Consider the following 14,573-nt stretch of genomic DNA (forward strand, 5'->3'; position numbering starts at 1 on the left):
GATCAACCTGATGCGATACTGCTCCATTCTGTGGAGAGAGAGAGAGGCGTTGCTTTGTGCCTGTGGAGAGAGAGAGAGAGAGAACTGAGAGAGGTGCTGCTGTGCCTGTGGGGGGAGAGAGACAGAGGTCCTGCTCTGTGCCTGTGGAGAGAGAGTACTGAGACAGAGAGAGTACTGAGAGAGCTAAGAGTTGTACAAGGCCGATACACCTGTGAAAGAGAAATGTCAACAAAAAAAGAACAGATCTAACAATGAGTATTATTTATGCTACAAGTGGTTAGCTTAGGTCTGATCTTTAAGAGACGCGGTGACTGATTTGAATGACTGCAGCTATGTTGTTATAGTTTGATTCAAAATGTAATGGCCGAGCCACAATTTGAGTTAACTTGTAAATGTAGCTAACTCAAGTTTGAAACACAGTACAACGGAAATAATTAAGACGGGAACCTGACGGTGCAAAAAACAATTGAAGCTAGGCTACAACGGCTACCGACAGCCTAAATGTTTTCAAACGTTTATGAAAATCACAATCGACGCAACGACGATACCGACAGCCTAAATGCTTTCAAACATGAAAATCACTATACAGACGTTTTCGACGCAACGACGATACAGCCCAAATGCTTACAAATGTATTTGAAAAACACAACTAGTTATCGACGACGATACAGACAGCCCAAATGCTTACAAACGTAGTTGAAAAAACACAATTACAGAAGTTATCTACGATACCGACAGGCGGCAACGGTAACAGACCCGGCCCAAGCCCAAAACTCACTGTTGAAGAGAAAACGCACAACAATATTAGCACGATGCAAGATAAACACTGGTTCCTTTCGTGGTTGTCGATGTATCCTACTGTGTGATGGTGGTCGGCAAGTGATGTCTGTGGCTGTTGAGCAGGTGGTGGCAATGGTAACTGGTAACTAATGATGCTGTTAAGCAGGTTGGTAGATGCGACTGTCTCTGTTTAGGATTCAATGCATCTGAGGCGCAAACCTGCGACTCGGTTTTTTATCTGCAGCCCGCCCCCAACGTGTGCTCGTTCCCGTCATTGATTGGTTGACTGTCGCTGCTCGTTGATTGGTAGGTTTAAATGTCAACTATAACTTCTCACCAGGCGTCGGGGGGCTTTCCACCAGGGTGCGTTCGGAAATATCGCACGAGTGTGCTCCGGTGCGTTATTTTTTGTTTAAATTCAAGGGCGCGTTCGGAAACAGCGCACTGAGCGCACTGTGCAATGCAAACTAATAGGCGAGTGCGCTCCCGGTGCGCATTTCCGAACACACTCTCAGTTACGTTTAGAGGAGAAAATATGAGTCGTTGATTGTTGAACCTGAACCACTACTGCATGCCACTGCAGATTATTTATTTACATCAGCCTCGTAGTGTGTGTGTGACTGTGTGTGTGTGTGTGTGTGTGTGTGTGTGTGTGTGTGTGTGTGTGTGTGTGTGTGTGTGTGTGTGTGTGTGTGTGTGTGTGTGTGTGTGGCAGTGTTACGACGGTGAAATTGGTGATCTGACGAAATATGTAATCATCTTGTGGACTTCTTGTCTTTGACACATGGCCTAAATACCGCTAGGTTAGACTGCTATAAGTGCTAATAAACAAACAGCAATGATTGTCTCCACCAGGCCGAAGGCATGGGGAGAGAGTATGTTTTGCACTCCGTCCGTCCGTGTGTCCGTGTGTCCGTGTGTCCGTGTGTCCGTGTGTCCGTCCGTGACAAGCTAATCTCGGCCACCGTTAACCCGGTCGATGCCACATTTTGCACACACACTCCCTGGATGCCAACGATGAACCTCTGCCCCAAGATTTCCAGAACGGCCTGTTATAGCGCCACCAGGAGGCCGCTTTGTGCAAAACAAGTTTTTGCACAGTACACCTACAGATTTTGTCCAAAAATCCCGCAAATCGTTACACAGTATCTCCATAGTCATGTGCTCAAGACGGATGTGTCTGATATTTCATATTCCATCCTAATTGGCTAACATTGGCTTTCACATTTTGCAGGATTGGCCTGTTTTGAACAAAAAACCTCAAATCATGAACGCAGCGTGCAATTTCACGTGAAACCTTTCACGCACTTTCCTACTAGGCTGAGGAATATAGCCCACCCATTTCACATTGCCCTGTTATAGCGCCACCAACAGGTGGATTGTGCATGCGTGCCATCAACACGGATCTGCACCATTTCCCATATTCCATCCTGATTGGCAAAGATTGGAACAAACAAACAAAAAACATGTTTATATTACTCCTAAATATTCCTATCCTCCTGGTGGAGACCTGTGCCCAGAAGGGCACTTTTTTTTACGTATGGAATGGACACTGATGTTATATGATGTGTTATATGACCTATTTCATCAGGTCACCAATTTCACGGTAACATCGCCCGGAATGACCGAGACTTTGGGTATTGTAAGCGTTTACATGACATCACGGTGTCAGATCACGTTCAAGACATTTAGCAACCGTTCTGTAACTTCTGTAGCTACTGTCATGTCGGCCACTGTAACTGTTACTGACTTTATTTACATAATGAACTGAATCCTCCATTAGTTATGTAAATGTCGCCCACATGACAGCACTCTGTCTCTATTGATAGTAAACTCATCAGTTCAATACACAGTAACACGGTACCCCCTGTTGTGTATTGAATAGATTGAATAGAGTAGTTAACCTAAAGTTCAAGGCCTTCTGTCTTGAACTTGACCATAGGAAACCTGAGGTGGTTCAGGGGAGTCCCTGCAAAATGTCTATAGCCAGTACTTTAAGGACCACTTTTCAACCCATCTTCATATAGGCAAATAGGTCCTCGCTAATAATCATGATAAAATGGCACTTTTTTCTTTTCTTATACTCAGTCTGTGTCTCATAGGAGGGCTGTTCAGAAACCCGTCCACCAGTGACATCGCTTTTTTTTTTTTTTTTTTTTTTTTTTTTTTTTTTATCGTGAGAACGATGGCTTCCATTTTCCCATTGCAACTTTTCATGACTAGAAAGCCTGCATTTTCTATTAGCTTGGATTCCCCATTGATGTCACTGGTGGACAGGTTTCTGAACTGCCCAAACCCCTCTTGAGGCAGAATTGTGCCATTTTATCATTAGTGAGGACCTATTAAGATAGGTGGTGAAGTGGTCCTTTAATCACACATATAGTAAGTTGGATGCTTCAAACTTCAAAAGACCATGAATTGAAAATCTTAGCACAGAAATGAGTCTAGATGTGCAGATGCAATACACACTAAGCAGTTGCATGAGATGTTAAACATATGATGCCTAGCTGTTTTGATGGCTTATTCTATCAGAAATTTAGCTTCTATTAATTACCAAGTTGTTACTGAGCACTTACTTTGGTCAAACTTGAGATGCAATGGTAATGAGTGGAATTATTTCAGGCAAGAGTCATGTTTAATGAAGAATTCCACATTTATTATAAAGTCTTAAGAAAGGTACTATTGCTTTACTATGGACAGTGTATATCCAATATTAGAAAGGCAGTCCAAAAATCTAGCAAGAGCTGGTGTAATGTAGACATGAATGACAGTTTTAAGCACATATAGTTTGTATACTGTATACATGAACCATCAATCCAGTAGATCAACATTTTCTGTGCATAAATGAAAAGGTAAGCTGTTACATACAGACTTGTATTTCTCATGTGCACAGTATCCATTAGCATCAATGCACAGTCATACCAGTACTCATGTTCTCTGGCTGAAAATGGGTTATCTTTTTTTTCTTCTAAGTGCTCAGTGAACCGTTAAGATCCATTTGATTATCCCATCTGTCAATCCCAATGGTTTACTGAAAGCAGTTTTTATGACTAGCTAGTGGAGAGGGCAGGCAAAGAGATTATCAAACCCCAACTCAGTAAACATGGTCTATCAAACACACCCACATATATATATAAAAAAACAACTCATGAGCACTAACAGACACCTGCAAACTAAATCATCCTAATGTAATTTAGAAAATGTATAGAGAAAGTAAACATAAGGAAATCAAGGGAAATCTACCAAAACTAGGAGGAGGGGGGAAAAAGCTGTTGGAAACGAAATGCTCCATGAAATTTATTTCAACAGATTTTTGTAACTTGTGGTTGATATAAAATTTAACAACACAACTGGTGTGAATTAACCTACATTGTCTGTAACAGGACATATGTATATTTAACTCTAGTCTCAACCAATCTCTACCATTTCCATTTGGCAACTGTTCATCAGGCTTTCCTCCCAATTGCTACAATAAATGAACATCTTAATCAACTGGATTGGATTTGAACCAATATAAAATCACCACTGAGGATAAACCTGGTATTTGCCCCCTATAACTTGAGAAGTAGGTGTGAGAAAGATGTAGAAGAGTGAAGAGAATCTTCTCCTTAAATTATGACCCTTCTCAGACATTTGAAATAGGACTTGGCACAAGTCGCACAACAAAAACACCTCCTAGTCCAATCCAATTCTTCCCTCTTCTATAACTCCCACCCCCACAAACCCCTTTACCACCAACCCTCCCCATGCCAAACTATATCTTCTCCGCCCGCATGGTGGACAACCAGTCCTTAGTTCCATATCTTCAGGAAGTTGTCCCAGGATCCTGTGCAGATAGCATTTCCGTCCATATTCATTCCGATACAACTCACCCTGTTGTCATGACCAGAAAACGTCCCTGCAGTAGAATATCAGCAGAGATAAAATGGACAAGAGATGAGGAGGGTGCAGTGTAATAATCTAATATTATTTGGTTCTTCAACACTTCAAATTCAATATCATTTTGTAAAGACATTTTCTTTTTTTTGTTATCAAATGTTTTTTATTTTAAGACAAAAATCACAAGACACGTTAACAACATGAAAGACTTAAAGCAAACAAAACACACATAAAACAACACACAACAGCAAAAGCAAGGAACACAAAAACAAAAACAAACAATCCCACCCACCCCTCTCCCCCCCCCCCCCCCCCGAGACCAAAGATGCCACAAAATGTCATCACTTCAACCACTGTGCAATGAAAACAGTAAAGACATTTTCAATACTATTGCTATGTAGGACAAAAGCATGTCCAAATGCTTTGTCATAAATTATGTCATAATGTATGGTCTGTTTAATATTTTCACATGTGTCATTAGACCTTCTGAATAATTCATCAATTAGAATATATTTGATGTCCTTTGTAACCTTCTCTGTAAGTCTTCTGATTTCCTCAGGAAAAAAGCTCATGAACCACATTGTTAGCTCAATCCAGCTCCCATTGACTTTCATTATAACATTTAAGCTAAATATATCTTTAAAATATTTTATTTTGATTTTTTTTTCTCCTCTCAGTTTCCCCATGTTTACTCACCAACTTTCTCGGCCTTCAGTGTGTCCCAGATGTTGACATTGAAGTCGTCATAGCCAGCCACTATCAGCCGTCCGGAGAGGGATGCACACAGGGAGGTCACACCGCTCATGATGGCTGAGTCCTGGTAGGTGATGAGCTCTTGATCAGCCCGCAGATCATACAGCTTACAGGCGCAATCATCTGAGCCGGTGATCACTGCGTTACCATTGGGGAAGAACTTGTGGGGGAGAGGGAGAACAGAGTGTGGGACAAACAAAAACAAATATTATGTACTGAAGCAGGTTATTGTGGTGTGCATGGAGGACAATTATGCCTGATATAATCTAATTGAACTAGGACAAGGTGTGATAAACGGAATGTGCACCTTTTTGTACAAGAATTGCTTAGTTGTCTAGTCTAGTGCACCAACGTTTTCAGCTTGAGACCAAAAAGATTTGATGTCTACGTATACAATTTAAATTAATAACTGAAGCCCTATTACAAAAATAGTGAAAATAGCCGCATACATTGTGAGTTTGTAGATCTGCTATTTTCACTAGGCCTAAGTTTAATTTTTCTCTCGCTCTCCTTTTTATGTATGGGAAAAACATTTTTGTGGAATGTTTCTATAATAAAAAAGGGCCGATCCATGCACACCAAAGAGGTTAAAGACAGGTGCATATAGGACAAATGGAAGGTCCAAATGCAAACAAAGTAAGAGACCTGCGGGCCAGAACACTGTCCAGGTCTTTTTACTTTCATCAGGACAAAGTTCGGAAAACGTACAAATTATTTTGAAACAGCCTTTTTAATCTTTTGAAAAAATAAATAAAACAAATTGTAGGAAACCTAAAAAGAAAAAAAGGGGGATATTTACTTTTGACTCCAAAAATTGGGTCTGTGACCCCAAAATTGGTTTGGGCCATTGTTTCGGCACACTATGCCAATTTTTAAACTCGAGTACATCTTATGCAACAGTGTCAGTGTCTTTCTTATGCAACACCAAAGTCAAAATCCAAATGTACCATTCAATTAAATCCACCCACACAACTATAACAACAAAAGTGTTGAATTAAATGGCCTCAAGGAATCCCTCTGTCAATAATAGAGAAAGAGCTTAAAAAGCTTTAAAAGGTGCATCATGGCCTGGGCCGTGGCTAAGCGGTCCAGGCACCTTGACTCCCGATCCCGACGGCCTTTACGGCATGTCACTCCCCCATCTCTCTCCCCCATTTCCTGTCAGCCTACTGTCTGTCCCCACCGCAAAAAAAAGAACCATTAAAAAAAAAAGATAATAATTAAAATAATAAAATAAATGTTAGTAGAATTCTCTCCTAAAACCTCTGAGTCTAGATTCAATGCATGGAAGTCTGATTTACAAGAGGAATTGACAATGGAAGAGTGGAGCACAGCCTGTATGGAGGCTCAATCTCAGACGGGTAACACTTGGTTAAAAGTATTGCAATATAATTGGCTGATGAGGGTGTATATCACACCAGAGAAACTAAATAATTTTAGTGCAGATATTCCAGATAGCCTACTTGTATCAGATGTGGAAATGACAAAGGTTCACTTTCCATGGTTTGTGGGCATGCCCAAGAGTGAAAGAATTCTGGGAAGAGGTAAGGGAGATTCAGAAGATATTATTGTTGATAAATGTTGAGCTTGACCCAAAACGTTTTCTATTACGTTTTACCCAGTTGGTCATAAGATAAAGAGTAGCGAACAAAGATTTTTAGATTTATGTTTACTACAAGCAAGATTTAGATTTATGTTTACTACAAGCTTTATCATGGAAAAAGAAAGGCAAACCAAGTAGGGGAGGATGGGGGAAGATGAACCACTTTTTACTTAAGTTGTCCTGGAAGCAAGGCAAAATGAGATGGCAGTCAAATCTAATGATCTACACATATTTCAGGATGTCCTCTATCAATTGAAATGATGAGTAAGCAGCTATGACAAAGGGCCATGAAAATATGACCTTTAAAAAAAAAAAAAAAAGTGGCTCAATTTGCCCCAGGTAAGGGGTAAGTTGATCCAAAATTGAACCACATGATATTTTAATGTAAAGAGCTTAAACTTGAACAGATAATGTATTCACGTATTGAAAATAATTTAATAACAGTTTTCCCTTTTGCAAATAGTCTTATTTATCTGTTTATTTATTATTTAAACAATATAAAGACAATTAAATAAAGTTTGTTATTCAGAACCTTATAATATTTGCAATATTGTTAATACAATATAGCAAATTTGCAAACATTTGCAAACATCCAAATTAAAGGTCATTCAGTATAATTTGAGTAGCTAATACTTAATACAAAAATATGAATGGTGATTCACATTAAGAAAATTGTCTCAATTTACCCCAAGGAATTGGTTCAACTTGCCCCATGGCCACTTTTTGACAAAACATGGCTAGCTTAATGCTCCAGGCTAATGTTTAGCTAAATGATTCACATGGGTTTTATACATTGGTATATCACCAACATGCATGATATATAAGTTTAGACCTGGGTGCTTTTGCTTCAATATAAAAATGATTCTTCCAGAAAAGTTTATTTTTTTACTTTGACCAGCAAAAAACACTTTTTTGTGTATAAATGTACTTTCCACTTTGTCCATGTGTCTCTCATCTTCACAGTCAGGTTGAAATGGTGGGTGTGTCCTGATTTTGAGGTCACATGACAACTCATGTGTGTAGTTTTAAAGATACAGGGGGTGGTTCAACTTACCCGACGGTTCATCTTCCCCCATCCTCCCCCCTATCGCTCAGTGGTTTAACCCATTTAGGCCTGAGGCCGATTCTAAAAACGCCTCTAAATCCTGACCTAAGGTTTCTGAAAAACTTCAAATATTTATATAGCAGAATCAAAATATTTACATTTTTGAATACTGTACATACTGTACAGAACCCAAATATGGGTTCCCGATCTGAGTGGGTAAAACACCAAAATGGGTTCCCGCCCAGAAGCTATTAAACTACGGTATGTATCTTCTTCTGAAAAAAATCACTTATAGGCTACTGTAAAGAATAAACAATAGGTGTTTGAAAAACTATGGGGACGGTTTATCCAGTATGTTACGGTCAATCTCATCTAACGGATGAGTCTGAAAATGTCTAATTGTATTTTCTGCAGTTGTTTGGTCTTGTGGCCATAAGGAATGCTAAGCCAGCTAAGGCAAGCATTCATTCACTAAATCATCTAAAAAGAACCGAGCACATTCCCGGTGCGCATATCTGAACGCACCCTATGTCGCCTATGCCTGATTTACAGTAGTACAAAACAATACAATAGTAGATCTAAATAAGCGGATCTACAAGTTCTCAATATGTCGCACCGCAACGGGTTGGGAGCTTGTAGATCTGCTATTTTCGGTGCCCACGTGAAAAACGTATAGGCTTTAGGAGAAAAGGTGACATCCTCTCCTTCCCTCACCCCAATGGCATTGATGTCACTCTCATGTCCTGGAAATGTGTTTCTACATTGGTTCTCTCTGATGTCCCACAGCTTGGCTGTGAAGTCACACGCCCCAGAGATGAAAACATTGTAGTCTGGAGACACGGCCAGCGACATGCAGTCACCTAGGTGACCAGCGAATACAGTCTTCTGTTGTCCTGTCTCAATGTCCCATAGAATACTGGGAGAGAGGGGCACAGGAAGGAAGATATCAATTGTTTGGTTCCAAAATGAGATATCCACTCACTGTTTGAAAACACTTAACACAAAATGAAAATGAAGCACAAAATGAAAAGATACCACAGCATTAAAACAAAGCATCCCATAGTTTGTATTAATATCCCATAATTCAGTATGGTATATAGAAGTTGCTTTTATAATGTATTCTTACCAAGTACAGTCACCTGAGCTGGTGATGATCTCACTGTCACTAAGGAAGCGACAGCAGGACAGGTAACCTGAGCAACACAGAAACATTATATTGAGTAAATGACAATACTGTATATTGTGAGTTAATCAGCGATGACAGGCCTAGGTGGCTGGGCCTGACTGCATGCTGCCATAGGATCTCCCTTCAATAGATACCAGCAATTGTAGATGAATGGTTTGATGAGCATTAAACAAGGATAAATAAACCACATGCCTGTGAACGTTGAATAGTACAGTTGCCAGCTGGTGAATTAATGAGCATTTTGGAATTGTGCCGGGACCTGTGGGCCATATCTTGATATGAGGGATTGTAGTTCTAAATTGAATGCCCTGGGGATTTTGTGGTTGTATGACCGATTCTTTACTGTAGTTTTCCTACTGTACCTGTGTGTTCAGCCAGCTCGCGCATGACCTTGACTTGGCCGTCCTTATAATAATAATAATAATAATATCTCAAACTTATATAGCGCTTTTCTGAGTACCCAAAGACGCTTTACATGGGGGGGGCTTTACAGAGGTAACAACAAATAAAAACAACTTTAATAGAAAAAGGAAAAATAACACTAAAAGCTAAAGAACATTAAAAGACAGTGAAAAGGGTTAGCTAGGGAAGGCAATTTTGAAGAGGTGGGTTTTGAGGGTGGATTTGAAGGTTTGAAGGGTAGGGGCATCTCTGAGTGCCTTAGGGAGGGCATTCCACAGGGTTGGGGCAGCAAAGGCAAAAGCTCTATCCCCCCACGTACGGCGTTTGGTTTTGGGGACGACGAGGAGGTTTGCATCACCAGACCTGAGGGAGCGAGAGGGGGCCTACTGTACCTGTGTGTTCAGCCAGCTCGCGCATGACCTTGACTTGGCCGTCCTTGCCCTTGAGGTTGTATATGGAGCACATATTGTCCAGGCCTCCACAGGCCACCAGGTTCCCTGAAGGAGCGTACGCACAAGTCATCACCCAGGACGACTTCAGAGGGATGGCGTTCACCTGTGGACAGAGATATTTAATCTGTCAGTGCTCAAGCAACACGTCACTGAACCTGAAGGCTAGAATAAAAAATACCTATAGGACAATGACATCACAAACATTATTGAGAAATCTGCATAGCTGGTAGGTTCATGGGCCCTGCTCTTAAATTTTTGTGATGCTATACTGTTGATGATGCATTATCATGATACCACTTACTATTGGTAATTGTATTGTAACCTAAAGGCAAGTCTACAACTGCATACGATGCTGCCAATGCGCTACAATGTTCCCCTTTTTGCTGAATTCTTGTTGGACCAAAAGTGCTTTGGTTCAAGAGTAATCGAATTAAGCTCATATTTTCCGCTGTCTGTTCTGTATACAAATGAGTTTGTTTGGAGACACCAGAGGTTTGTGTTACAACAAACAAATTTGGTTCCATTACACAACAGAATTTCAAAGAGATAATTTCCTGTAATAAATAAACAGAGGGGAACTTCTCTAGTGTCTATCAGTGTCTATTTATACGCACGCACGCACGCACGCACGCACACACACACACACACACACACACACACACACACACACACACACACACACACACACACACACACACACACACACACACACACACACACACACACACACACACACACACACACACACACACACACACACACACACACACACACACACACACACACACACACTACAATGACAAATTATACTTAAAGACAATAAAGTCACAGTATAACATCCTGTCACCCCCAACCATTGGATCACCATTATATCTAATGATATCTATAATCTAATCAGATGTGGTTATAAATGACCATACATCGAAATCACACCTTTTAGATACAGTTGCAAGATAGAGCTTTATCTCTGTCTCACCTTGTTAGTGGTGATGGTGTCCCATACAATGAGTTTTCCATCCTGAGAAGCACTGACACACAACCTGGTACAGACAGCAGGACGATGACCAAGGGGCAGAGAGAATGAGAAAGCAGGAGAGAAAGGGAGAATGGTGTTTAGTGAATTCAGCAGTAAATCCCACAAGAGTATAGAGCAATAGCACACACTTTCGCATGCTACTAGTCCTACATACTTACACCTAGAAACACCATTCTAGCCTACTTAGGTTCATCTTACGGTGGACATGTTTGCCTGAAAAGGAATCTTTGAAATACTTTCAAATTTGAGAATTTTACAATGGGGCTCAATGGCAGACATTGGCACGTCAAAAAAGCACTTTCACCTAGAAACTCCATTCACAATTTTTATTATTCAGCTTACTGTGGAGACTCATGCTGGAACTTTTTACTTTGAAATGTTTTGGATCAGATAGGACTTTTCTGTGTGGATGTCTGGGCTGTCAAGGCCAGAAAGCTTTTTTTTGTCACTCAGTAGGCGTTCCTGCATAACTTCCTGGTTTGACGATGATGTCACGTGCATACCCTCTATATCGTCTGTGATTCCAAATACTATGTGCTTCGATGTACAGTAGTGCGTAGAGAGGCTCTGGTAATCAGAAGGTCACCGGTTCGCCTCTACGGTCCTGATCTGTGTCGAAGTGTCTCCGAGCAACACACACACACACACACGCATACGATAATCTGTAAATGCTCCCCTCTGAGTGATCATCTGAGCAGCCATCAGCTGGGTGCAACTGAAAACTGTGGAAAATGTCCTCCGTGGGATTAAAAAGTTCATCTAAGTCGTCTGTCTTTTAATAACGCACGCACCCCACTGACCCCATCATTTTATTGACATCACAGACTGGCCTCCACCAAGTATTTTGGGCCTTCACTGCATTTACAGCAACTCTCTAATCTGTATAAGCCCCGTGTTCACATCCGAGTGCAAGCGCAGAGTGCAAGGCACAAACCTGCTTGTCGGGAGGAGTTAAGGGTTCATCTACTTATGTGTAATGCTACTTTACAAAACCGTCACGCTGTGTGACTATTTCCTATACTCTTTATTCGTCCAAATAAAACAGCTGAACATCTGACACACAATTAATCTGGATAGTGTCTAGATATGATTAATTTTGATAACAGTTAAAGCGAGATTTGTTTGAAAGTGACGTATGAAGGAGTAAACCATTTGATGGAGGTTGAAAAGTACACAACAGGGTCACACTGCACACTGCTGCCTCACAGCTAGAAGGTCCTGGGATCAAACCCAACTGGGGCAGACTCTCACTCTCTGTGAGCCGTTTGCACCATGGTGTTCAGATGGGTTTTCTCCAAAGACGTACATGTCGGCAGTGCCGAATGTTTTGTATATAATCACTCTAATAAAACTAAATATACAATAACTAACACAAATATCACTTGAATTGGAATGCAATACTTGTTTTGGGGGCCCTCCCAGTCGGAGGCCCATGGCCTGCAGCCCACCCTAGCCCAGTGGTAAATCCGGCCCTGCATGTTGGGGACAGTGCCCCTCACCAAGGCCCGGACCATATAGAGCAGGAACTGTTCCCTGCAGTGCTGCTCGGTGGTGCTGCTCGGTGGCTTACTTTGGGTCAGTGGCGCACCAGTGCATGGCGTAGATCTTGGCCAGGTGGCCCCTTAGTGTCTTCCTGGGTTTAGGTGCCAGCTTTGACACCACAGATACAGAACCTGATGCTTCCTGTAGTGTGGTGTCCTGGAATGTCTTACGGTGTTCCTAGAGAGTACACACACGCACACACAGTATCAATATTGATCTTGGCTGCCATACTAAATGCGTACAACAGCAACTATATGTTTGGTGTATTTAAGGGTAATGGGGTTATGAACAATGTTTTAGGAGGGAGTGGAGAGATAAGATGTCATCAAATGATGAATGCATTGACATTATAGAGATTGACCAAGGAACGCATTCAGGTATTGAAATACACAGCGATTAAAATATATATCATCGCTACCGGCCAGAAACCTTGTATCTCAATTTCATGCTTTTTAGTTTTTTTCTTTACATAAATGAATGCCCTATAGTCCAGCAGCCTTGTGACCTCATCACAAATGTGATGAGGTCAGCACATTTTGGGCACATTTGAGCAAGTGGCTATGGCCGTTTTTAGCCAAAGTTTGTGCAATGCTTGGAATGGATGTCACATGCTACATAAAGCATAATGACATTTTGAAAATCTTGCCTTATAGGTTGTTAATGGTATGGTCACATATATCCCCCTATAAAAAAGGCTCAATACCGACAGCCGGTCAGCAAGTGGATTCATGTATGTGTATGTATATAGACAATATTTTAGGCCAATCAAAAAAAACTATAGGCAAATTTCCCACTTTAAACAAAAGAAGCCTTTTGACTGCCGGACTACTATTTTATAGGAGGAGAGGACACTGGAGCAGCACGGACATTTTAAGCCTTTTATTAGGTGCTAGTATACAAAAACGACTTAACGTTTTGACCTATGCGGTCTTCATCAGAGTCAAGTTTTAACTCGCCACTACTATTTTAAACTTTGTGTTATGACAGATAACGTTGTGATCTTGTGGCTCGGCTATTTAAAATAATAATAATCACACCCATGTGAAGTGAGGGGCGCTCTTACCATCATACATCATCATTATTTGTCACATTCTGTGCTCAACCAATCAAATCATCACAAATGTCATTCCGGAAATCACAATTTGCGTCTTCGCTTTTCTGTCCTCACTTTTGTCTTCAATTGTTTGTTTACACAAACACGAAAAGCTGGGCATAGCCCTCAAACAAGAAAGAAAAAAAGACATACCTATAATGTCATGCCCAAAATAGGGATGCAGGTTGAATGTGAAAAGTATCAACAAGAGCTTGTGACTACCGGTAAATAATAACTACATTGCACGAAACAGATTTCTGCGGCCGACACAGACAATATATTGACTGGGAAAGTTGTTAAATGTTATTCTATGTTCATGTAATGTTTTCATTAATGGCTTGGCCTACTCACTACTATCTGTTCTTTGATGTTTTCTGCCTCCTTTCGCAGTTCCTCCAAATCGCCCATGGTAACGTTTGTCAGGCACTGTCACCAATGGAGACAGATTGCAGGCAAGGTGATGTAATCCTGAAATGAAGAGGAGAGGGGGAGGACAAAAAAGAAAGACAAAAGAAAATATTAACTTTTTGAATTAACTTTTCCAAATTTGTGATTTGTACTAAAAGAGATGATTCTACCCTTAGCTCTTGGGATATAAGAATTTTCCACTTATTTTCTTGCAGAATTACAGGTGTTGGTTTAGCATTATGGCTCTGACCCTTGCATTTCTGGTTTGCTTGTTGTAATGTTGGTGTAGCCTACTTCTTAACTGAAGCAATTTTCCTACTAATGCCTGATATATAAAGGTTACATCACTGGCTGCCTCATATGGAATTTGACCTGCATGTACCTGAAGACTTGT

At 40.8% G+C, this 14,573-nt stretch overlaps 1 protein-coding gene across 1 annotated transcript; it reads right to left on the reverse strand.

Moving 5' to 3' along the window:
* Window positions 1-4,525: 4,525 nt before the first annotated feature.
* Window positions 4,526-14,233, reverse strand: gnb3a (guanine nucleotide binding protein (G protein), beta polypeptide 3a). The gene is made up of 8 exons (XM_083760954.1): window positions 14,123-14,233; window positions 12,707-12,855; window positions 11,077-11,140; window positions 10,041-10,203; window positions 9,187-9,253; window positions 8,775-8,976; window positions 5,356-5,572; window positions 4,526-4,678 (listed from the first exon to the last, which is right to left on the reverse strand). Exons 1-8 carry the CDS (start codon window positions 14,177-14,179, stop codon window positions 4,572-4,574), a joined length of 1,026 nt encoding a protein of 341 aa, XP_083617080.1. The 5' UTR covers window positions 14,180-14,233; the 3' UTR covers window positions 4,526-4,571.
* Window positions 14,234-14,573: the final 340 nt, after the last annotated feature.

The sequence above is a fragment of the Protomyctophum parallelum genome (genome assembly GCF_964188405.1).
Source record: "Protomyctophum parallelum genome assembly, chromosome: 3".
NCBI classification, from domain to species: Eukaryota; Metazoa; Chordata; class Actinopteri; order Myctophiformes; family Myctophidae; genus Protomyctophum; species Protomyctophum parallelum.